Source organism: Neophocaena asiaeorientalis, unplaced genomic scaffold, assembly GCF_003031525.2.
Source record: "Neophocaena asiaeorientalis asiaeorientalis breed wild unplaced genomic scaffold, Neophocaena_asiaeorientalis_V1.1 scaffold136, whole genome shotgun sequence".
NCBI lineage: Eukaryota > Metazoa > Chordata > Mammalia > Artiodactyla > Phocoenidae > Neophocaena > Neophocaena asiaeorientalis.
Genome location: NW_020185333.1, coordinates 6037117 through 6063782, shown reverse-complemented (window position 1 = coordinate 6063782; position 26666 = coordinate 6037117). Strand labels below are relative to the sequence as shown.

At 40.3% G+C, this 26666-nt stretch overlaps 1 protein-coding gene across 1 annotated transcript in view; it reads right to left on the bottom strand.

Moving 5' to 3' along the window:
• MYH15 (myosin heavy chain 15) overlaps nucleotides 1–26666 on the bottom strand; it is a 175793-nt gene that overhangs the window by 142278 nt on the left and 6849 nt on the right. Inside the window, 11 exon segments of the mRNA XM_024735329.1 lie at nucleotides 6857–6995; nucleotides 8224–8327; nucleotides 17129–17224; nucleotides 17302–17365; nucleotides 20429–20556; nucleotides 22547–22595; nucleotides 23182–23198; nucleotides 23487–23521; nucleotides 23913–23940; nucleotides 24585–24732; nucleotides 26174–26317. Coding sequence (XP_024591097.1) covers nucleotides 6857–6995; nucleotides 8224–8327; nucleotides 17129–17224; nucleotides 17302–17365; nucleotides 20429–20556; nucleotides 22547–22595; nucleotides 23182–23198; nucleotides 23487–23521; nucleotides 23913–23940; nucleotides 24585–24732; nucleotides 26174–26317 — 952 coding nt within the window.

Sequence of the window (26666 nt, the reverse complement as noted above, 5' to 3'; positions counted from 1 at the left end):
TTTTTTTTTTTTTTTTTTTTTTTGCCACCCCATGTGGCTTGCAAGCTCTTGGTTTGTGAGCATGGGTTTGGGCTGAAGCTCCTATGGTGGGAGCTCCGAGTCTGAACCACTGAACTAACAGAGAATCTGGGACCCCAGGGAATATTCAACAGAATGAGGTCTCACACAGGTCCTCATTTCAGCACCAAGACCCAGCTCTACCCAACAGCCTACAAACTCCAGTGTTGGAAGCCTAAGGCCAAACAGAAAGTAAGACAGGAATACAATCCCACTCATAAAAAAAAAAAAAAAAAAAAAAAGAAATGCAAAAAAATACATCACAGATGAAGGAGCAAGGTAAAAACCTACAATACCAAATAAATGAACAGGAAATAGGCAATCTACCTGAAAAAGAATTCAGAGTAATGATAATAAAGATGATCCAGAATCTCAGAAATAGAATGGAGGCACAGAATGAGAAAATACAAGAAATTCTTAACAAAGATCTAGAAGAACTAAAGAACAAACAAACAGAGATGAACAACACAATAACTGAAATGAAAAATACATTAGAAGGAATCAATAACAGAATAATGGAGGCAGAAGAAAGAATAAGTGAGCTGGAGACAAAATGCTGGAAATAACTACCAAGGAGCAGAATAAAGAAAAAAGAATGAAAAGAATTGAAGACAATCTCAGAGACCTCTGGGACAACACTAAATGCACCAGTATTCGAATTATAGGGGTCCCAGAAGAAGAAAAGAAAAAGAAACGGTCTAAGAAGATATTTGAAGAGATTACAGTCCAAAACTTCCCTAACATGGGAACGGAAAGAGTCATCTAAGTCGAGGAAGCACAGAGAGTTCCATACAGGATAAACCTTAGGAGGAACACACCAAGGTACATATTAATCAAATTAACAAAAATTAAATTCAAAGAAAAAGTATTAAAAGCAGCAAGGGAAAAACAAAAAATAACATACAAAGGAATCCCCATAAGGTTATCAGTTGATTTTTCAGCAGAAACTCTGCAGGCCAGAAGGGAGTAGCAAGGTATACTTAAAGTGTTAAAGAGAAAAACCTACAAACAAGATTATTCTACCCAGCAAGGATTTCATTCAGATTTGATGGAGAAATCAAAAGCTTTTCAGACAAGCAAAAGCTAAGAGAATTCAGCACCATCAAACCAGCTTTACAACAAATGCTAAAGAAACTTCTCTAGGTGGGAAACACAAGAGAAGAAAAAGACTCACAAAAACAAGCCCAAAACAATTAAGAAAATGGTAATAGGAACATACATATCGATAATAACCTTGAATGTAAATGGATTAAGTGTGCCAACCAAGAGACACAGACTGGCTGAATGGATAGAAAAACAAGACCCATATATATGCTGTCTACAAGAGACCCACTTCAGATGTAGGGACACATACAGACTCAAAGTGAAGGGATGGAAAAAGATATTCCATGCAAATGGAAATCAAAAGAAAGCTCGAGTAGCAATACTCATGTCAGATAAAACAGACTTTAAAATAAAGACTGTTACAAGAGCTAAGGAAGGACACTACATAATGATCAAGGGATCAATCCAAGAAGAAGATATAAAAATTATAAATGTTTATGCACCCAACGTAGGAGCACCTCAATACATAAGGCAAATGCTAACAACCATGAAAGGCAAAATCGACAGTAACACAATAATAATAGGAGACTTTAACACCCCACTTTCACCAATGGACAGATCATCCAAAATGAAAATAAATAAGGAAACACAAGCTTTAAATGACACAATAGACCAGATAGATTTAACTGGTATTTATAGAACATTCCACCCAAAAGTGGCAGGATACACTTTCTTCTCAAGTGCACACAGAACATTCTCCAGGATAGATCACATCATGGGTCACAAATCAAGCCTCAGAATATTTAATAAAATTGAAATCATATGAAGAATCTTTTCTGACAACAATGCTATAAGACTGGAAATCAATTACAGGAAAAAAACTGTAAAAAACACAAATACATGGAGGCTAAACAGTGCACTACTAAATAACCAAGAGATCACTGAAGAAATCAAAGAAGAAAAAAAAAAATACAAAGGAACAAATGACAATGAAAAGATAATCCAAAATCTATGGGGCACAGCTAAAGCAGTTCTAAGAGGGAAGTTTATAGCAATTCAATCTCGCCTCAAGAAACAAGAAAAATCTCAAATAAACAATCTAACCGTACACTTAAAACAATGAGAGAAAGAAGAACAAAGAAAACCCAAAATCTGTAGAAGGAAAGAAATCATAAAGATCAGAGCAGAAATAAATGAAATAGAAACAAAGAAAACGATAGCAAAGATCAATAAAACTAAAATCTGGTCCTTTGAGAAGACAAACAAAATTGATAAACCCTTAGTCAGACTCATCAAGAAAAAAAGGGAGAGGATGCAAATCAATAAAATTAGAAATGAAACGGGAGAAATCACAACTGATACTGCAGAAATACAAAGGATTAAAAGAGACTACTACAAACAACTATAAAACAATAAAATGGACAACCATGAAGAAATGGACAAATTCTTCGAAACGTACAATTTTCCAAGACTGAACCAGGAAGAATTAGAAAATATAAACAGACATATCACAAGTAATGAAATTGAAACCATAATTAAAACTCTTTCAACAAACAAAAGTCCAAGACCAGATAGATAGAATTCACTTCACAGGCGAATTCTATCAAACATTTAGAGAAGAGCTAACACCCATCCTTCTCAAACTCTTCCAAAAAGTTGTAGAAGGAGAAACACTCCCAAATTCATTCTATGAAGCCACCATCACCCTGATACCAAAGCCAGAAAAAGATATCACAAAATAAGAAAATTATAGACCATTATCACTGATGAACATAGATGCAAAAATCCTGAACAGAGTACTAGCAAACAGAATCCAACAACACATTAAAAGCATCATACACCATGATCAAGTGGGATTTATCCCAGGGATACAAGGATTCTTCAATATACGCAAATCAATCAATGTGATACACCACATTAACAAATTAAGGAATAAAAACCATATGCTCATCTCAACAGATGGAGGAAAAGCTTTTGACAAAATTCAACACCCATTTATGATAAAAACTCTCCAGAAAGTGGGCATAGAGGGAACCTACTTCAACATAAGAAAGGCCATATACATCAAACCCACAGCAAGCATCATACTCAATGGTGAAAAACTGAAACCATTTCCACTAAGATCAGGAACAAAACAAGGATGTCCACTCTCACCACTCTTATTCAACATAGTTTTAGAAGTCCTAGCCCCAGCATTCAGAGAAGAAAAAGAAATAAAAAGAATACAAATTGGAAAAGAAGTAAAACTGTCACTTTTTGCAGATGACATAATACTATACATAGAAAATCCTGAAGATGCCACCAGAAAACTACTAGAACTAATCAGTGAATCTGGTAAGGTTGCAGGATACAAATTAATGCACAGAAATCTCTAGCATTCCTATACACCAACAATGAAAAATCAGGAAGAGAAATTAAGGAAATAATCCCATTTACCATCGCAGTAAAAAGAATAAAACACTTAGGAATAAACCTGCCTAAGGAAGCAAAAGACTAGTACTCAGAAAACTATAAAACACTGATAAAAGAAATCAAAGGTGACATAAACAGATGGAGAAATATGCCATGTTCTTGGATTGGAAGAATCAACATTGTGAAAATGACTATACTACCCAAAGCAATCTACAGATTCAATGCAATCCTTATCAAACTACCAATGGCATTCTTCACAGAATTAGAACAAAAAAATTTTACAATTTGTATGGAAACACAAAAGGCCCCGAATAGCCAAAGCAATCTTGAGGAAGAAAAGCGTAGTTGGAATAATCAGGCTCCCTGACTTCAAACTATACCACAAAGCTACAGTAATCAAGACAGTATGGCACTGGCACAAAAACAGAAATATAGATCAATGGTACAGGATAGAAAGTCCAGAGATAAACCCAAACACATATGATCACCTAATTTACAACAAAGGAGGCAAGAACATACAATGGAGAAAAGACAGTCTCTTCAATGAGTGGTGCTGGGAAAACTGGACAGCTACATGTAAAAGAATGAAATTAGAACACTACATAACACCATACACAAAAATAAACTCCAAATGAATTAAAGACCCAGATGTAAGACCAGGCACTATAAAACTCTTAAAGGAAAATATAGGGAAAACACTCTTTGATATAAACTACAGCAAGATCGTTTTTGACCCATCTCCTAGAGTAATGGAAATAAAAGCAAAAATAAACAAATGGGAGTTAATTAAACTTAAAAGCTTTTGCACATCAAAGGAAACCATAAACAAGACAAAAAGACAACCCTCAGGACAGGAGAAAATATTTGCAAGTGAAACAACAGGCAAAGGATTAATCTCAAAAATATACAAACAGCTCATGGAGCTCAATATCAAAAAACCCCCAAATAATCCAATTAAAAAATGGGTGGAAGACCTAAATAGACATTTCACTAAGGAAGACATACAAATAGCCAAGAGGCACATGAAAAGATGCTCAACATCACTAATTATTAGAGAAATGCAAATCAAAACAATGAGATATCACCTCATACCAGTCAGAACGGCCATTATCAAAAAATCTAGAAACAATAAATGCTGGAAAGGGTATGATGAAAAGGGAACCCTCCTGCACTGTTGGTGGGAATGTAAATTGATACAGCCACTATGGAGAACAGTGTGGAGGTTCTTTAAGAAACTAAAAATAACTACCATATGACCAAGCAATACCACTACTGGACATAAACCTGAGAAAACCATAATTCAAAAAGAGACATGTACCACAATGTTCATTGCAGCACTATTTACAATAGCCAGGACATGGAAGCAACCTAAATGTCCATCAACAGATGAATGGCTAAATAAGATGTGGCACATATATACAATGCAATATTACTCAGCCATAAAAAAGAAACGAAATTGAGTTATTTGTAGTGAGGTGGATGGACCTAGAGTCTGTCATACAGAGTGAAGTAAGTCAGAAAGAGAAAAACAAATACCGTATGCTAACACATATATATGGAATCTTAAAAAAAAGTACAGATGAACCTAGTTGCAGGGCAGGAATAAAGATGTAGACATAGAGAATGGACTTGAGGACACAGGTAGGAGGGGTAATCTGGGGTGAACTGAGAGTAGCATTGACATATATACACTACTGAATGTAAAATAGTTAGTTAGTGGGAAGAAGCAGCATAGCACAGGGAGATCAGCTTGGTGCTTTACGATGACCTAAAGGGGTGGGATAGGGATGATGGGAGGGAGGCTCAAGAGGGAGGGGATATAGGGACATATGTATGCATATGTCTGATTCACCTTGGTGTACAACAGAAACTAACACAGTATTGTGAAGCAATCATATTCCTATAAAGATCTATTTGAAAAAAAAACACAATGAGACACCACCACCTTATACCCACTAAGATGGCTCTTATCAAAAAACAAACAACAAAACAAAAAACACGGAAAACAACAAGTGTTGGTGAGGATGTAGAAAAATTTGAACCCTTGTGCATTGCTGGTGAGAATGGAAAATGGTGCAGCCACCATCGAAAATATGGTGGTTCCTTAAAAAATTAAACATAGAATTTCCATTTAATCCAGCAACTCCACTTCTATGTGTATACACAAAAGAAGTGAAAGCACAGACTCAAACAGATATTTGAACACTAATGTTCACAGCAGCATTATTCACACTAGTGAAAAGTGGAAGTAACTCAAGTGTTTATAAAGAGATGAATGGATAAACAAAAAGTAGAATATACATACGATGGAATGTTATGCAGCCTTAGAAAGGAATGAAATTCTGACACTTAACACAACATGTCTTGAAGACATCATGCTAAGTGAAATAGACCAGACACAAAAGGACAATATATATTGTATGAATGCACTTATATGAGGTACCCAGAGTAGTCAAATTCATAGAGACAGAAAGTAGACTAAAATTTTCCAGGGGTTAAGGGTAGGGGGTAATAGGAAAGCATTGTTTTACGGGTATAAAGTTTCAGTTTGGGATGATGAGAAAGTTCTGGAGATGAATAATGGTGATGGTTGTACAACAATGTGAAAGTACTTAATGCCACTAATATGTACAGTTAAAATGGGTAAAATTTTATGTTGTGTATATTTTACCACAATTAAAAATATAAAATTTTTTAAATTATTTGTTGAAAGATTTGAATGAATGTTTTTTCCTTTTTGTTGCAATTGCCAGGACTTTTAATATTAAATGAAATAATTATGACTATGATTCCTTCTTTTCATAATTGTGATTTTCTATTTTGATGATCATTCTAGACAGATAACTCATTATAGATCTTTTTGGTAAGCAGGCATGACTATAGATTTTTAGAATATGAATAAAAAACAAAGGGAAAAGAAGCCATTTTGTTTTCAACCCAGTGGAAAACTCCTGCTTTGGAATTCTACAGATCTTTGTTCACACCTTCATTATGTCACTTCATACATCTCATGGTAATTTGTTCCTTTTTCTGTTTTTCTCAATAGTCTATATGCTGAAGGCAGGCTACGTCTTAGTCAATCCTATGTCATCCAAGTTTAGCAAATTTACTGGCATCATCAATAATTAATTAAGGAATGTGTCTTATCCTGAGATACAAGGATTCTAATTCAGAATGTTGGCTGAGAGAATAATTTGGTAGGACAGCAATTGAGGGAGATTGCTGATTAATTTCAACATTTTCCAAAAACTAAGAGGTGAGTTTAACTGCAAGGAAAAGGGGAGCAGACCTGGGGTCAGGGATTTGAAGAGCATACATGCCATGTCTTTAAAGTAATCCTTACTTTCTGTGCCATCTGCTTCTACTTGCTCTTCTCTGGGCTTCTGTTTAAATTTCATGTTTCTGAAGTGCAGGATGGCTCCAGTGAGTTTGTAGGATCCGTACTTCTCATCAGGAAGAAAGCCCAAAATGTCCATGGCTTGCTGTAAAAAGAGAAGCAGATGGCCAAGTCTTCAGTTGCCTAATGGCTGCAGTAAGCACCTCACCCCCGCTGTGTGTCACACCTCCCTCCACTCAGTGGGCTGTGGGCTGCCAGGAGACAGATCACCACAGCCCCGAAGTGAAGTGTGACAGCTCTGCTCAAAGCAATGCAAATTGGCCCTGTTGGTGCTTGGTCACCCACAGTCTGCTTATCCCTTTAAAAGAGAATTAGGAAGGCTTATGACTTGACTTGTTTAATTTCCAGTAGTTTTAGAACTTTCCTCGGCTGCCCTGACCCCCTCCTCTCCTTTCCAATAATCTATCATTAACTGGCTATATGAGCTAAATTATTTTGCCTTTCATGGTTATGGAAGAAAGTAGCACCATATCTGATAGGTTGCTTATTTCTGGGATCCCATATGTTCTCCCAGCTTTATTCCAGATACATTTTAAAGACTGGCAAAAGGAAGTATTTAAGAAAAGAAAAACCATGTCACCAAAGAACAGCATCCTAGGAAGCCACTGCACATGGTAAGAAGTGTGTTCTCACACACTCCAGGAGGATAGAAATCGGTACAATCTTTCTAGTGGTTAATTTAGAATATGTATCAAGAGACTATAAAAAATTCATAATCCTACCTAGTAATTTCACTTTTAGGAATCTAGCATACAGTGACTCTGATATATAGAAAGAGCACTCACCTACAAAGACATTCACCACAGTAGGAAAAAAAAAAAAACACAACCTTGAGTCTAACAGTGGGAGAATGATTAAATAAACTATAGAATTAATGTCTGATAAAATATTAAGTATCCATTTAAGTGTTTATGAAGTTTGTAATAACATTAACAATGCTTAAGAATAATCAAAAAAGCAAAGTATATATCACATAGCATATACAGTATGATTATAATCTTTGATTTTAAAAAAACCACCAAAACAACTATGTAACAACAATCCCAAATAGAAAAAAATAAAGACTAAATACAGTGGTTGTCACTGAGTTGAAGCATCTTCCTACTTTTCCATATGTACCGAAGTCACTATATTGACAAAATAAATAAGTATAAAACTTTGGACAGAAACCATCCTGGAGGGGCTTCTTCCACTCTCCACCCCCAGGGGAAGGAAGGTCACTTCTCCAGGACCCTTTGGAAGAGAGGAGATCTATGATGCTTTCTTTCATTTCTCATTGTCATTACCATACTTTGATAACTAACAAGCCTTACATCTGTGGCCAGCAATTCTTCAGCATCATCTGAGCTGTCCAGAGCAACTGCTCTATGAGAGCAAAAGTGAAAGTCAAAGGGATTTTCAGACACAAGGAGCATATCTGCAGTGGGAAAACCATCAGTTAAACAGCTTAAAGAAATCCACAAGGCTTTAGAAAATAAGTGACCAATAGTCACAGTTTACTCTTACGGCTTACAGCATACTTGTAAACAAGCCAAAATAAAATCCATAATCTACACCCAAACCTCTGCGATCAATTTCTGCCCTCTATTAACGTGTCAGTCATGTGTTAATGCCTCCCAAGAGAAGACTAGGCAGGCCAAATCTGAAAGCAGATTCAATTGTAGCAGCTTGAATTGGTGCGCAAGAAAAACAGATAATGCATGTTGGCAAAACTTTGAAAACAGGAATTTGGCCTAGATACATGGTTGAGGGTCAGAGGACAAAAAGTGGTTTGTAAATTATAACAGGCCTGAGCTTCAAAAGCTAGGAAGCAGGTCGACCCTGGGGTCAGCACCCAGGGAACATTAGCAGTGTCATCCTGTCACATCACGTCCTCCCTATTAGGAGGCTGAGTCTGTCTTTCAAGGGATCCGTAAATCAGCTACTGTGTAAATCCGTAAATACAGCTACCTCTGATATGTCTAAGACTCCTCACATGATTCACTTAGTCAGGAAGCATAATGCAAGCTGAAGCCAAGGCAAGCTGTCAGCGGCACATCTGCCACCGACGTGGCCAAATCACATTAACCTCTTAAAGCCTGACGCTCGCTCCCAGTGAAGTTTTTTGAGCCAATCTGAGTTTTGTTTAGCACTCAATGAAGTGAGGCTCTATTATCCTGAACCCCAAATCTCAGAAACAAAGAAATTGGGCTACGTGAATGTTCATAGCAGCTCTATTTGGAAACAACCCAGATGTCCATCAATAATTAACAGAACATTGTCTATCCACACAATGGATTATTATTACTTAGCAAACAAACGCATGAACTATGAATATATGCTACAACATGGAAGGATCTCAAAATAATTATGCTGAGTGAAATAAGCCAGAAAAAGAAGAGTAGATACTGCGTGATTCCATCTTATAAAATTCTAGAAATGCAATCTAATCTATAGATTGCAGAGAGCATATTAGTGACAGAAAACATATTAGTGGTTGTCTAGAGACTGGGTTAGAAGAGGAGGGCTTGAGGGTGTGAGGATGGGCAGGAGGGAGGGATTACAAGAGATAACGAGAAAACTTTTGAATGGATACCTACATTATTTTGATTGTGGTGATGGTTTCACTTCATAGATACACATGTCAATACTTACACTTAGGTCAATAATACTTTCATAAAGCTATTTGATAAAAGTAATTGGGCTAGCCCAAAAGAAATCAGGCTGAATGCAAGGACAACATATAACTTAAATAGAAATATAATTCATAATAATTTTTTTAAGTATTTACTTCAATGGTGACTCAAATGTCCCTGAAATGTTACTACTTCTCAGGAATCTCCTTATATTCTTCCTTAGGCTTCACTTCGTATCAACAAATATTTGTTTGAGATCCAATAATATGCCAGGCATTATTGTAAGTTTTAGGGATACACCAGTGGAAAAAAATCCCATTCCTGCCCTCATAAAGCTTATATTCCAACAGGAGGAGACAGAAGTAAAAAAATAATAATAATGAGTAAAATATATGACATGTAAGATAGTAATCGCTATGGAGATAAATAAAAGCAGGGAAAGGGAGTAAAATGTGTTGGAGATGCAGAGTTGCAGTTTTTAATAGGGTGATCAGGGAAGGCCTCCACAAGTCAAGTTTGAGTTATGGGAGAGAATCATGGATAAGTAGGGAAAGAATGTTCCAGAAAGAAAAAAGCCAATGCAAAGGCCCTGGGGTAGAAGGTTGCCTGGGATTTTGAGTTGCTACAGTTGGTCAAAGAAGGGGTAGATCATGAGGTCAGAGAGGCATCAAGAGTGCCTCACAGGCTATGTTGAGGATTTGGGCATTTCTGCTCTATGTGAGATATGAAGCCATTACAGGTTTTTGAGCAGAGGAGTAACATGATCTGATTTTTTTTTTTTAATTTACTATGGCTGCTGGTTAAAGACAGAGGGACAGGGTGGGAGCAGGGATACCAGGAAAGGGTTAATTCAGGAGGGAGATGGTGGTACTTGACTGGGAGAATAACAACAGACATGGTGAGAAGTAGCCAGAGCTTGGGTTTTGAAAGTAGAGTCAATAGGATTTGCTGATGGAACAAATGAGAATAATGTGGGAGAAAGGCTGATCAAGGATAACTCCAAGGGTTTGTGCCCAGGCAGGTGGAAGGATGGAGATGACTTCAGCCTACCTGGGAAACACTGTGGTAGGAGCAGGTCTTGCGGGGTGGAGTTCAGGAACTAGGCTGTAGGGATATGAAGTTTGAGATGCCTGTTTAACATCCAAGTGGAGACATAAAAGAGTCAGTTAGCTATCAGTCTGAAATACTAAAGAAAAGTCTGGACTCATGATCCAACTTTGCAAGTCATCAGATAGAAATGATCTTTAAAGCAGTCAGCCTAGATGATCTATCACCACAAGATAGAGCCAAGGACTGAGCCCCAGGGTACTCTGAAGTCATGGACTGGATGAAAGAGAGAAACCTGCAAAGCTATGCCCAGAGATTTAGGAGAGAAACAAGGGAGGGTGGTCTACTAGAAGCCAAGGTGGGGAGATTTTCAAGGAAGAGGGGGTCAGCAGGGGTATCAAATACTGTCCCGACTGTATACTGTCAATAATCTCTCTATATATTCTTTTGCAAGGTTCATTCATGACTTTACTGATGACTCTCAAATCTACATTTATTTTCTGAGCTCCAGACCTAGTCTCCAACTTCCCATTGGACATTTCAATGTGGATGGCCATAGGTAGCTTAAACCCAACATTACCACAACCAGGTGGATGATGTTTTCCTTATCTTCCCTGAAGGTATTCCTCTTCTGTGGTTCCTTATGCCAGTGAATGTCACCACCACACCCAGGCCAGATATCTGGGTGTGACAATGTCCTGTCCCTTCACCTCCTTCACAGCTCAGATACAGACATCATCTCCATTTCTTTCAAATCAAAACATTTGTTTAATCTTTTTTCTCTACCATAGGTATATGCTATGGGAGGATGTAAGGATACAAAACTAAAATAGTCCTTTCCCTCGAGGAGGCTAGAGGAACCACACACCTAAACAGGAAACACTGCCGTGTGTCTTTAGGGGGTGGGGCATGTTTCAGTGGCTGACTCGTTAAAAAAAAAAATTTACTTTCCAAGATTGCTTTGCCATGAATTACCTGTTAGATCATTCTAGATCAGCCTTTCATAGAATTTTCATTTTGCTCTCATGTTTATTATGTCATTTTTGATCATTTTCATCCTGGTCACGATGATCAAATGTGCTACAACTGACATTATTTTCTACATGTTAAATATAGGAAAATGGAAGGCTAGAAAGGCTCGCTACTTGCCCAGGGTCAAATTAATGATAAAATGAATTTAGAACACAATCTCTAGTGTTTCTGTTAGACTACGCCACCCACAACTGAAACCTGTATGAGTAAACATGACGGGATTCCATTTCCTCCTTTGTCATAGACAGAAGCAGGGTCTTACTTCTGTGTAAGCTCAACATCGGACAAACACAGAGGGAGACAGAGCAGGGGGCAAGCACGCCACATGCCCAAGGACTAGAGGACCAGGTGGAGGAAAGAGCCAAGATTCAGGAGGGGGCTGGTAATAAGACAGAATGGTGAGCCCAAGTGCTATATATGCATTTCTCCCTCAGCCCCTCCCCGCTTCCAGATGCATCATTTCTGGACGTCACTCAGCACACGCGATAGACCTTCCTTCCATCCCCTTACAACCAGAAACATGGCTGCCGCAATGGTAACCATTCACTGGAGCAGCTGCCCTCAGCATGAAGTGGTGGCTCCAGAGAATGCCGAGGCCAGAAGCATGACTGTTTGAGGAACTCTGAAAGGGCTTTAGATCAAACATCTCCCCTGCCCTGGGTCTTATCAAAACTTATTTTCAAGGAACAGTAAATTTTAATTGGTTTGAGGCTTGAGGTTATCTCAGAGGAGTATCATGTAAACGGGGATTCCTTTATTTAGTTAATTTCTTTCTACCGTGGGAAATGGCCTTAACAGAATGAGAAAAAAAACTAAATGCATTTTTATGAGACACTATTAGAGTCAGAGAGACTGTCTAGGCCAGTAAGGGCCCACACGGAAGACTGTTGACCAGGCTGGGGCACCTGGAAGATGGGAGGAGGCAGGCGGGGACAGGGAGTGTGTCATGAAGGATGGGGGTAGGGCAGAAAGAGAAGGGGTGAGGGGATGCTAAAGTTAAAAGTCAACTGCTTCACAATTCCAAAAAGTGCAGGTGTCAACCGTTATATAGGTTCATTTCGAGGGCCCACTCTCCAGTAGGAGTTGCAGAGAACCCATTAAGGGTGAGTGTTTTATCATTCAAGGCTTTGTTTCAGACACAGACCTACTAGAGAATGGACTTAGGGATACGGGGAGGGGGAAGGGTGAGCTGTGACAGAGCGAGGGAGAGGCATAGACATATATACACTACCAGGCGTGGGGTAGATAGCTAGTGGGAAGTAGCTGCATAGGACAGGGAGATCAGCTCAGTGCTTTGTGACAGCCTGGAGGGGTGGGATGGGGAGGGTGGGAGGGAGGGAGACTCGGGAGGAAAGAGATATGGGAACGTATGTATATGTATGGCTCATTCACTTTGTTATAAAGCAGAAACTAACACACTTGTAAAGGAATTATACTCCAATAAAGATGTAAAAAAAAAAAAAAAAAAGGCTTTGTTTCATGTCATCCTGACATTAAATTTTACTTTCTGAATGGCTGAATGTTCTCCAGGACTGTGCTCGCTATGAAAAGGAGTGAAGCTGACACTGAGCCAAAAATAAACAGTTTAGGATCTCACAAATGAAGTTCTGTAGCTAGTGCCTCTATGCCACATTACCCGTCATTACCTCTTCCTCAGTGGTGCCGTGTACAGCTGAAGAGGTTGTGCACTGCCCAACTCCAGAGAGAATCATTCACATAGTCTATGGTTTGAATTGCATTCTCTGGAGTTGGGAAGCACACAGTCTGCACAACCATACACACATCTTATGCCGCTTAATAACCAGTGGGGAGAAAGTGAGTAAAGATATGAGACTAGTTCAAGAGAGACCTAATGGGTAAAGAGGATAAACTGAATATGCTCCAGAATAGGAGGTCCAGATGCTGACCACTTCCTTCCCCAGAGGCATTCAGGGCAGCAGTAGACATTCTCAGGCGCACCTCTTGGCAACCGCCACTGTGTATTACTGTCACTTTATGGAGTGAGTTCTCAGGGCATTAGGCAAAGTGTCAAGGATTCTAAGAGTCAAGGACTTGTTTCCTGACCTCCTCTCCTGAAGTTTACACACCACTTGAATAGCAAGAGTAAGCACGATAAATAAATACAAAGAAAAAAGTCAAATAAAAGAAGAGAAAAAGGAAGATATACGCCAGACCAAGATATACAGATGATGTTGAGAACTAAAGGATTTCAAGGAGCCTTATCTGAAGGGACTGGGGAAGTGGGTTCTAGCTGTACCTGGAACAAGAATCAGCCTTAACTGAAAGGAAAGGGGAGATGAGATCTTCCAGGCCAGGTAGAGGCTAAATGAGGACTGGCTCTGGGGTGACACATCACTCCATTTCCTTGGCTCCTTCAGTGGGTGGCCAGCCTCTGCTGTCATTTTTCACACCCGATTCGTTTGTCATGCACAAATGCTCCTATTTTTGGAGATTTGGACACAGTCCTCATACTGCTTAGCTGTGCCCTCTTGTGTCACTCCTCAGGACACTCTAAAGCTCTTCTTTGGCAGCCATGAATAGAAAGAGTTTAAAATTTTTAAATACCCCAAGAATGACAATTGGTGTCATAAACAAATGAACTGACAATACCCAATTTTCACCACCAGATGTCAGCCTTTGTACACTAATCAATTCCAGCAGCCCACAGACTGAACAAAGTACATGAGTTCATGATAAGCATGAATTTTCCATAGCAGCCCAGAGTCTTCAGATGGTTCTATGAATAAACAGAGATGCTCCAAAAAATCTTGCAGTCACTGCTGGCACTCACATTGGACCCTATGTGTCAGATACCCTGCACAGCATAGAAATGAGTGTCAAGAATGTTAGATTTGGCAGGGCTGGTCAAAGGAAGACCAAAACAAAAAAGAAAACAAAAACAACCTGTTCCAGGGTTATGTAGAGAGAAGGTGGGAAAGAGAGTAGATGCTGCTTTCTTATCACCAACTGCACCCATGGCAAAAATAACTGTCCAGTTTGTAGAGCTTTCTCCTTTTGGAGAGAACAATTTGGAGTTGAAGACCATGTAGTCAAAACGCTGCTGGATTTATACCATACGTCATCTAAGCATAATGGGCTGTGGGGGATTCTTCCCCATCAGTTTGCTCACCTGGATCTCCAATCTCATCCCACAGTCACTCCTGTGGGAGTACTGTTGTCCTCAGTGACAGATGCAATACCTTTGAAATCCAATCAGCTTGTCAATCTCCCCTTCCAATGATTTTCCATAGCACTCGAGATGTAAACTCTCATCATAACCTGCAAGGTGCTGCTTGGTCTGACCCAGCCTATCTGCCCGTACATTACCCCCTCCACCCCTCCATTCTGCCCCCGACGATGGCCATTGTTCTATTCCAAGAATAAACCAAATGCATTCCTGCGTCAGGGCCTTTGCACTCACTGTTACTTCCTCCTGGAAATTTCTTCCTAGAAATCTTTGCCTACTTGTTCCCTTACTCATTCAGGTGTCTGGAAAAACATTGCCTTCTTCTTCCCCCCCACCCCCCTCGCCAAGAAGCTTTTGGGATCTTAGTTCCTTAGTTCCCTGACCAGGGATCAAACCCCGGGCCCCTGCAGTAGAAACATCAAGTCCTAACCACTGGACAGCCAGGGGATTCCCAAAACATTGCCTTCTTAGAGAGGTCATATCTGACCCTTTTATCTAAAATATAACCTCCTGGGGAGTTCCCTGGTGGCCTAGTGGCTAGGATTCCAGGCTTTCACTGCCGTGTCGCCTGGGTTCAATCCCTGGCCAGGGAACCGAGATCCTGCAAGCTGTGTGGTGCAGCCAAAAAAATAAAAATAAAATAAAATAAAATAGCAAAGGAAAACATAAACAAGACAAAAAGACAACCCTCAGAATGGGAGAAGATATTTGCAAATGAAGCAACTGGCAAATGATTAATCTCCAAAATTTACAAGCAGCTCATGCAGCTTGGACATATATACACTACCAAATGTAAAATAGATAGCTAGTGGGAAGCAGCCGCATAGCACAGGGAGATCAGCTCGGTGCTTTGTGACCACCTAGTGGGGTGGGAGGGAGGGAGACGCAAGAGGGAAGAGATATGGGAACATATGTATATGTATAGCTGATTCACTTTGTTATAAAGCAGAAACTAACACACCATTGTAAAGCAATTATACTCCAATAAAGATGTTAAAAAAATAAAATAAAATAACATCATCCAAACTCCATTTCACTGCATCTCCTCACCCACTTTATTTTTCTCTATAGACCTACCATTCTCTGGAATTATATATTTCTTTGTTTACTTGTTTGTTACCGTCTTCCATACTAGAATGTAAGCTCACGAGGGCAGGGACCTGTGGGTCTTGTTTACTTCTCTATCCTCCATGCTTAAAAAGCAGTGTATACACAGCAGTCCCACAATAAATATTTGTTGAGTGAATACAGGAAATTCGTTCTCTTACCCTACAAGTTGCTTTTCCATTTCTGTTCATGGCACTACTTTTATCCCAGTCAAATTATCAAACCTGGGAGTATTTTTGACTCAACACTTTCCCTCATTTCTACATTTTATCATTGCCTAGACTTTTCTATTCTTCCATGAGTTCATCCCCTTGCCCTCTATTCCCACAGACAGTGCCTTAGACAATTGTCTTGTCATCTCATCCTGGGACTATTGCAATCACTTCCCTCAGTATTTCTGCCTCCAGTCTATCCTGCCCATCACACCAGCCTAACTGCCACTGCCCTCAACAAATCACGACCTCCTATTACCCCATTCCGCCCCACGAAACACACTCACACACACACATACACACACTCACACACACACATGCACACAACACCCTCCCAACTTCCTGAGTTCAGACCCCATCAGAATAAAATCTCTACTATTCCTCTGTGAAAATCCTTTCCTCCAGTTCATCTGGTCTCTCTGTTCCCTGATCTTGCCTTACCTTTTCCTGACATTGTGTACACTGTTCCTCTTACCGGAAATACCCTCCACACATTACTCTGGTTACATCCCCTTCCCATTCTCCATATCCCAACCCAAGTCCTCCTTTCTTTATAAAACTCCCATTAACCACTAAACACCATGGTGATGTCTCCCACCTCTGGCCTCTTGTCTCTAGCATCCACTTAAATGATTAGTGGTTTTAATCATTTAAGTCTTTAAAATTATCTAGTGCTTTTTACACACACCCACCCACCCACACACACACACACACACACACACACACACACACAAGCATGTGTGCAGACATGCATACACACACATTCATTTACCTCTGCTGGGCATCCTACCCACCTCCAAATACTACCAAATTGAAACAAAGTGTTACCATTTACTCTCTACCCATGTAAAATTATAGAATACTGGTTCTATAACTGGTTCAATTTCTTAAGTTTTAGGATGAACAAACTGAGTCCTAAAGAGGCTAGGAGACATTAAACAGCACTTTCCCAGTTCCAGTAATCTGACTATTGTCTCTTGTTTTAGAATGAACTTCAGCTCCAGAATAATACACTTACCATGAAGTTCTTTTTTCCCAGACAGAATTTGATAGAATATATGGTAGTTCCTCTCTCCAGGCTGCTGGAAAACAACCCGGGATTTTTCAAGCAAATCTGCATGATGAGACATGAGTAAAGATTCAAACGTAGGTGTAGAAGAAAAGTAATTAGACAGTGCTATGGCTACTTACAGATGTCGATGTCTGCAGATGACAGCTTGCCTCTGGCACAAAAGTGCATCCCGATGAACTGGCCCTGGGTGGACACAGAACACAGTCTCCTATTGAAACATTCCAAGCAGTTGCAATGGCTTCATTACACACATCACTCCCAAAGTGACTACTTGCCCCAAAGTTAAAAAAATGCAACACGGGTCTGTGATGGCACCAGTTAATGTCGAGAGGCAGCTGGAGTGTCATCAGGACGAGCAGTGGTCCTGGAGTCTAGCCTCAGACCTGCTCATTGCTGGCTGTGTCTTCTTTTTCTCTTTTTCTTCTTATTTTTTTTATTGAAGTGCAGTTGATTTAAAATGTACTAGTTCAGGTATACAGCAAAGTGATTCAGTTATACATACATATGTGTGTGTGTGTGTGTGTGTGTGTGTGTGTGTGTGTGTATTCTTTTTCAGATTCTTTTCCATTACAGCTCACTACAAGACACTGAGCATAGTTCCCTGTGCTATACAGTAGGTCCCCATTCATTATCTATTTTATATATAGTTATGTGTATATATTAACCCCAAACTCCTAATTTACCCCCTCCTCCTTGGCTGTTCATTCTTGCGTGCATTATAGAATCTCTCTGGGCCTCAGTGTTCTTATCTAAAAGTGAGGAAAATAATATCTGCTTGGCGTATTATTCCATTTATTAAACAGACATTCGTTGAGCATCTGCTATGATCCAGAAAACCTGCTAGGCACTGGAGATACCACATTAGAAAAGTAGGTGTGTTCATGGCTCTTCTAGATTCTAGGTGTAAGCAGCTAATGTAACAGCTCTAATGTAGGAACATTGGGTGTGTTTTGAAATCAAAAGAAAAGGCAGTTGTGCAGGAGTGTAGCAAGTAAGAGAAAGGGGGGCAGAAAATGGAGTCTGAGGCAGGCCTGCCAATGAAAAGCCATAAGATAGGATCTAGTGGGGCAGAGAGTCTGCTCAGAAGTGACAGAGCCCAGGTGCATCAAGACACAGCCAAGGAGGCAGTCCAGGGGGTTACAGCCCGCAGGACGAGGATGTTAGTACAGAGGGGAAGGCAGACTGGTAGACGTATACCCATGCAAGGAAGGAATCAGACCAGGACTGCAGCCAGGCAAGAGAAGGAGAGCGGCCAATACAAGGTGATTAAGCCATTAAGTTAAAAAATGCAGGGCTTCCCTGGTGGCACAGTGGTTGAGAGTCTGCCTGCCGATGCAGGGGACACGGGTTCGTGCCCCGGTCCCGGAAGATCCCACATGCCGCGGAGTGGCTGGGACCGTGAGCCATGGCCGCTGAGCCTGCGCGTCCGGAGCCTGTGCTCCGCAACGGGAGAGGCCATAACAGTGAGAGGCCCAACGTACCGAAAAAGAAAAAGCAGGCTACTGGGAGTCACACACACAAACATACACATGTATGTATATATATACACATATACATACACATATGTGTACCCCTATGCATATGTACATTTACATATAAATATGCGTATTGTCAACTGAAAAAAATGCACAACCTAAAAGTTGAGAATTATGTTTATTCGGTGGACTTTCTGAGGACTTAAGCCCAGAAGACAGCCTCTCAGGTAGCTCTGAGGGACTGCTCCGCAGAGGTAAGGGAAGTCCCTGGATATATAGGAGTTTTTGCAACAGAAACCAGGTAGTCAGAACATCAAAAGATTACTGCTAATTAAAGAAAATCAGACATCTCAAATTAATGAATTTAGTGCTTTTCGATGTATGGGAAGATGCAAGAGTCTGGCTCATTGAAATTGCCCCTTTGATATGCACCTTAACTATCTAGGGCCAATATCTTGCTTTTCTCCAACCTGAATCCCCTCAGGGTGTACAGTGGTGGGGTAGGGGGCGACTACAGTGGCTGATGGCTTGATGGCTGCAACATCCTTTTTTATGGATATGGCAGGTGACATTCTTTGTGCATAGTATACATACAGAGTATTAATCGAAAGAATTTAACCTGCACCTCTTGATTTTTTGAACCCCCTCTTCTCTTTCCTTCTCCCTTCTCTCCATTCATCCATTTTGTTTACTTTGCTTTTCTACTTCTTTCTTCCCTTCTATCCTTCCAACTTTTTTCTTGTTCTTGGTCTTTTTCAGTTGCTTTCTTTCCTTATTTACGTTTCTTTCTACTTACTGTTCTTTTCTTTCTTCCTTTTCTTTTACTCTCTTCCCTTTCCTTTATCTTCCTTTTTTCCCTCCCTCTCTTCCATCTTTCCTTTTGCACTCTCAGTTTTTTTTTTTTCAGCTTTCTTTCTTTCATATTTAAGCGGAAACTCCCTCCACATTCTAACAAATCCCCAATCTAGCAGCTGTTTTATTGCCCAGTATTAGTACCCGCTATGCAGCCGGACATAGCAAGCAGACGTAAGTGTAGTCAGGGCAGCTCTAAGGCTTTGGAGGGAAACCAGCCAAATCAGCAGGAGGCGGTTATGTAATTACGCCTAGAGTCAAACAGGAAGCCTTCTGCAAATGTCCTTGTAAATTGTATCGTGGCTCCCTGCCACTCATTCTTGGCATAAAACGGATTAGTGAAGCTTGAGTTTGAAATCCAAATCCTTCTTCTATCATGGGGCTGCTAGTTATCAAAAGCTACTTTAAAAAGTGCTTTCTCCCTGTGCCCCTCCAAAAAATCCTCAGTGAAAAATATGTGGGTGCAGGGGGGCCACAGGCAAGAGTAGAAACAATAATTGTAGTAAGTGAATGTGGAAGTGCTTACTAAAATGACTTATTACAAGAAGTATAGGAAATTATGAAGGAGAAAGTATTTACAGATCTGTAAAATGTACTAAAATATAAAACATTATTAGAATTTGCTGAATGAGCTTCCCTACTGGGAGTATAAAGGAATTTGACACTATTAAGATAAATATTTTCTTCCTGAAATTGACCAAACCGCAGAAGCTTCTCAAGCACATATTTCTATGTAGTTTTAATTGTCTTAATGATGAAGCTGGCGGACTTCCTTGAGGAATCTAACAATATTATGACCATTAATCAATAACCTTCTTTGATGTTCTAAAAATTATTTTGGATCTGTGTGCTCAGGCATGAATTTTACCATTTGCTAAAAACTAAAGACTCTGATACATTGCTCAATCATGTTACTTACAAAGCGAGAGGAGTTGTCACTTCTCAGGGTTTTGGTATTTCCAAATGCTTCCAAGACAGGATTCACTCATTTGATTTGATTTTGTAGAGTCCCCTGGGATACAGGTAAGAGAAATACAGCTGATGAAACTTTTCCCAGAATTCTGTAATATGGCAAGTCCTCCATACCCAGGTCAAACCTCATTCTTGTTTTGGTAACCAGTAGCCAAAAACTACTTCCAAATTTGGTGATGAAAGGTTATTTTGGAATGGTAACTCAAAATTAGATGGATGAGGGAGGGCTTCCCTGGTGGCACAGTGGTTGAGAGTCTGCCTACCGATGCAGGGGACACGGGTTCGTGCCCCGGTCCGGGAAGATCCCACATGCCGCGGAGCGGCTGGACCCATGAGCCATGGCCGCTGAGCCTGCGTGTCCGGAGCCTGTGCTCCGCAACGGGAGAGGCCATAGCAGTGAGAGGCCCGCGTACCGCAAAAAAAAAAAAAAAAAAAATTATGAAAGATTGACAATATATGATGCCCCATGACTATATGTGGGAGGGAGTTCATTTACTTGCAATCCTTCTCTTTTGGTTGGCATTGGCCTGAGTAGGAAAAGAAAACTGGTATTTTACCAAAGTAAACAACAAATACCATAGACTATTTCCAAACTTAATTCCATATATTCCCCCTCATTGCTAATCTGCCTCTCTTCCCATTCAATCCTCACACCTGGAAATTTATCCAAAAATAATACAGCAGATGCGGCATTATTAAATTACATTTTTGCTTGCTATTATTCCTAAGTAACCTAGAGGTTCATACCAAGCAGTGACTTGAAGTGGTATTATTGGTCTTGAATTTGAATCATATTGGCTCAGGCTGATGGGCCAAAGCAGGTCACCTACACTGAGAGAGTCCTAATGACCACTTAGCACCTAAACTGCAACATAGCTTTGTTTTTTTCCAGTCAGCCTCAAAGATACATTTTATGGGGGGCATTTTATAGTAGGTGGTATTTAAGAATTTATAGATTTACAAATACTATATTCCTTCTATGTATTATGGGTCTACTGTCCTTTAAAGAAATAAAAGGGCTATATAAGCAAAATTTTTCACAGAACTTTTATGTATTATGTATTGTGTTACGTATTATCATAGGGCTCAATGGTTAGACCAAACAAACAAATGCACACAAAACAACCTAAAATGTACACACAAATGAAGTAATGTCTAGTGAATAATAGAATTCAATGATACCTAGAGAAATCGATCAAATTCAGGAATGTGGTGGTTGGAAAAGAAACTTTCCATGGTGTGGAAATTGGACTAGATTGCTATTTTGATACACTTCTTATCTTGCAAATACAGCAGGAAACATCTAGGATCATATGGAAAAAGCAAAGCAGCAATGCCAGACATAGATGAGAGGCTTCAACAGCTCAGTAACTCATTGATTTTGAGTTTTGCTCAGCATTATCTAATCTTATTTTACATACCGACTCTCATGGTCTAGGTATCCTCAGATTATTACCATCAACCTGTTAATGGAGCTAAACAAAGTAAGCTAAAGCAAAAATTACCAAGGATTAAAATAATTAGAGAAAAAGAGAAGGTAAAGTTTTCAGAACCTAGAATGTGATTGCAGTTGAGTGTACATCCATTGGGCATTTGGGATTTGGTCCAGAAGTTAGTGAGGAAGCAGAGTTCTTTCTATTGGTACGTATTTGAGGGATTCTGACAGCTCACAGCAGCTAAAGAAATACCACAAAGAAGATATTTCAATATTAAGAAATATCAAAAGTGGCCATTCAAGGCATTGGTAACCCTAGTTTTGGGGGAAGGTGGTTTGGATCTTAAGAAGCTAATTCTCAGAGGGTCCAAGCAACAAAGAGCAGGCCAGTAAATGCCCCTTGAAGCAGATCTGAAACAAATTATGTAATTTAATGTTTTCGGATTATTGGTTTGGAGTACTTGATGATCCTTCCAAGAGGCAAAGGAAAAATGGGGAAAATGACTTTTCTATAATTTTTAAATTGTTCTATGGTGCGGTTTCCTCCTTTCTCCCCATAAGTGATCGGGGCAGAGCCTCCATGATTAGCAGATAGGGCCACCCACCTTTTCTGCCAAGATTTATAAACACTTACTGGCTTTTCTTCGGATTCACCCGTGGTTGCTATGGTGGCAAAGCACTGGATAATATGACACAGTTCAATGACACAGCTAACTGGTTGAGATTATAAATGCAATGAAAGATAAATAATTTGAACCATATAAACTAAGGCAAGAGGGAAAGTTTTATAGAAAAGTGGAACTTAAGAGGGAACTTGAAGGAGATGCAGACATTTAGTTGTTTGGGAGAAGGAAAAGGACATCTCAGGCTGGAAAAACATCATGAGCAAAAATCTGGAGTAGGGAAAGATCAAAGACTTTATAAAAATAAGAAGCCTGTTCCTCACGGTCCTGTTAGCAAAAAGCTGAAGAGTATCTTTGCTAATTAGAGATAGGTCTCCCCACCACCAACTGTTCAAGAGATCGTCACATATGAAGGCTACCATCACATGGCCAGGTCCCTCGGAAGAGAACCTACCAAACATTCTACCAGGAAGTTGAGCTTTAGATTTCCCTTTTACCTTTGATAATCAGCTAACTTTGTAATGTGGAGAGAACACAACGGTGAATTTATAGCCTCTTACCCAAAGCATCGTAGGATCAAGGCCTGCCTTTATCTGCCTGAAACTCCAGAAAATAGTCTATCCTCTCTACAAAGGGCTGAACTTTAACCACCCTTCTAGCTCTAAGATTCGGAGACCTATTATTCTTCTGGGGATGGCTGAAGCCAATGGACAGCCCAACACACATGGCGGCATCCTCACTGCATAGAAAGAGCAAGAATTTGAGCATTTGACTGCTTCTAGAGTCCCAGCCTCTCCCCTCAGCCACCAGGCTGACAGTTCACCTGGCCAGCCAATGCTCTTCCCATCAAAATTAACATACAATATGGTATCAGTGAAATCCTTTCCATCCTTCTTCTTCACTCCCTTTTCTTGTCCCTCTAAGCCTCACCAACTTTTAGTTCCCACTACTTAATGTACCTTGGCCTGCCCCATTCTGGTTGCTCACAACAGCAAGTTATCTATTCTGTGGTCATACCCACTGGACTTTCAGTCTTTCCGCCCAGTTAGCCAGACCAGAGAACTTTGAAAATGATTATTTGGACAGGGAGCTCTCTTCATCGAGAAAATGATTTAAGACCAGCATGTGCACCGCAGGTTCCAAAGGATCTTCTAAAATGGGAGGCAGCCTAGCTGGCACCATATTTGGCTAATCACTGACTAAAGTGTTATGACAATTTCCTATCTTACTCTTGCCTAGAATGTATTCGGTATCTAAAGAACAACAATTCAAAGGCAGTGAATCTATGTTTCATATCCAGTGAAATGTAGGTGTCTGCTTCGATTGAAACACTCACTGCTGGCCAAAAAGAAAAAGCAAGGCAAACACTTCACGTGAAGAGTACAGACTGATTCTTTCGATCTACAAAAGAAAGGAAAATGTCAGATCATTCTTCTACCCGGGCTGCCATGTATTGGCACGAACTTATTCAAAATTTCCTTGGTTACAGTTTGAAGTCAGACACGAGGAGAAGGATTTGCTCTGTATACAGTTAGAAAAAATACCATTTCAATGGTACAAAGTAAAATAGATTTTCTCTTGACTCTATGTAGGCCAGTCATAAGATCATACAAATTCTATCACTCTCTCCTTGCTCCAAATACAAACAGTAAATGACGAATGGTTGACATATCGCTATTTTAAGACTTTTATTAAGCCTGGTGTAATAATAGCTACAGAATAACCTCTTTGTGCCAGACATTCTAGCAGGTACTTTTTGTAATAAAAGCTGACATCTACAGGGGGCTCATTCTGGGCCAGACACTGGGCTGAGCACTTTCAAGGCATTATCTCACTTAATTTGATATGCGAGCTAATCGTCCCCATAACCCTAGGAGGTAGGCCCTATTTTGCTCACGTTTTATCCAGAAGGAAGCGGAGGCTTCAAGTGATTAGGCAACTATAAAGGCCATGCTCTGCTCACAACACCTACCTGCCTCTTAGTGACACGGAGAAAAAGTAGATCAGATATTTTTTACCCTTCATTTTGTAGGGCAGCCACTTACTGTGAAGCATATCTTGAAAGGCATTATTGGCCACAGCAAAGATGTGAGGGGGAGCCTCTGATCGCCTCTTCCCTTTGTAGATGGCTGCCACTGCTCTGTGTTACTGGAAGCCACTTTTGAGGCTCACACAGGAGAGACCCGAATATATCTGACAGAAGATCAGAAAAGATTTCCAAAAACAGGTTAGGAATACTTCCAGGTTTGTCAGCTCTTTCAACGTCAGGTAACATTTGCTCGAATATTTACTTATAAAGGAACTAAAAGAAAGAGAGCTTTTGGATTCTTGCACAGTAGGGACTTCTGATAGGAAGAGACAGAACCAGGTTAGAGTAACAAGGGGGCCTGGGATTACCTCTCCCCTGGGAGATCTGTCAACCTCTAACTTGTCTCACACACACACACACACTCACACACACAACTTCTGAAGACAAGGAGGACACTGACAGAAGCCTTGTTGATCTGGGTAACCCTCTCTCAGGCATTTGAGGCCCAAAGGGAATCTGTGCCTCAGCAAGATTAGTAACCTGATGCTTAAAGGCACTGGGGTAATAGCTCATGTGGGTCACTCAAAGCGTGGTGGCTGGACTGTGGCTCCCCAAAAGATATGTACACGTCTTAATCTCCAGAACCTGTGAACGGGATCTTATTTGGAAAAAGGATCTTTGCACGTGTAATTAAGGTAAGGACCTCAGGATGATATCTGGATGGGCCTTAAATCCAACAGCTAATCACCGTATAAGAGACACACAGAGGAGAAGGTGATGTGGAGATGGAGGCAAAGATTGGAGTGACGCGGCCACAGGGAATATGCCAAAAGCCACTGGAAACTGGCACAGGTAAGGAATGATTCTCCCCTAGAGGTTCCAGAGGGAGTGTGACTGCTGAGTTTATTTGATGTTGGACTCCGGCCTCTAGAACTGTGACGGAATAAGTTTCTATTGTTTTAAGCCACCCTGTTTGCGGTAATTTTGTTACAGCATCTCAGGGAAACAAAGACAGTCACACCGTAAAACAGAGCTCCCAGGAGCAAGCTGGCTGCATGGCAAGGCTGCTATAGCAATGGGTCCCAAATGCCATCATCTGCTCAGTGCAGCTCCTGCTGAATAGATTCTGAGTGAATTAAAGAAGCTGAGCAACCAATCATCACCAACTTAATGATGATGAAAAAAAATTATTCCATTTATTGAGCACTAACTAGGTAACAGGCACTGAACTACATGCTTTACATTCTTTTATTTATCCTTCAAGCTACCATGGAGAGACAGACATTATTATCCCACTTTACAGATAAGGTGACTTCGAGAAGAAAACTACTAGTGAGAAACAGAGGTGGCATTTGGACACGGGTCTATCATGCTCCAAGCCTCATGCCTTTACTTTAGGATGAAAACCTGTGGGAAGGGATATGAATACTGACCAAATAAAATTGGGGAAACGCTAAGATAATGTCCCTTCCTAGTGGGCATTTCTCAAGGATTATTCTCACATGAGTATGCTTAAATTCAATATCTTTTTCACCCAAAAGAGGGCTGGGACATCGCCAATGTGATGCCGGCATTCTGTTTCAGTAGTGAAGCATATACACATACATAGATCATCCAATGGTTACAGCACCTCTTCAGGGCATGCAGCACAGATGTTTCATTGAGGTGAGTCAGCATTGCCATGTCTTCAATCATTTCAAACTCTGGGGGATTCATCTGCTGGATTTCGTCCTCCTTGACACTCAGACTCTGCAGAGAGGAGAAAAATGTAAGATATATTCCCCTATTTCTTCTATGCTCATTCATTTTTGCCATGCATTGGGAAGAATTTTCAAGGAGTTAAGAAAAAGGTGCCTCACTAGGGGATGGAGCCAGAGGAAGTTAAACCAACCTGTTTTTTCCAAGAAACAGGTGTTCCTCCGACTCACGTTCTCTCCTTGCCTGAAGATAAAGTTTTTTAAAAGTGGTTTTGTTGAATCAAAATTTTCTAAATTGCAGTGCCCTGGTCCCATGGCTCCTCAGACTGAGATTGCCCCAGAGAGAACACACATTATATTGCTCATGATCTAGCCTGATCTAACCTCCCCTCAGCTCTGAT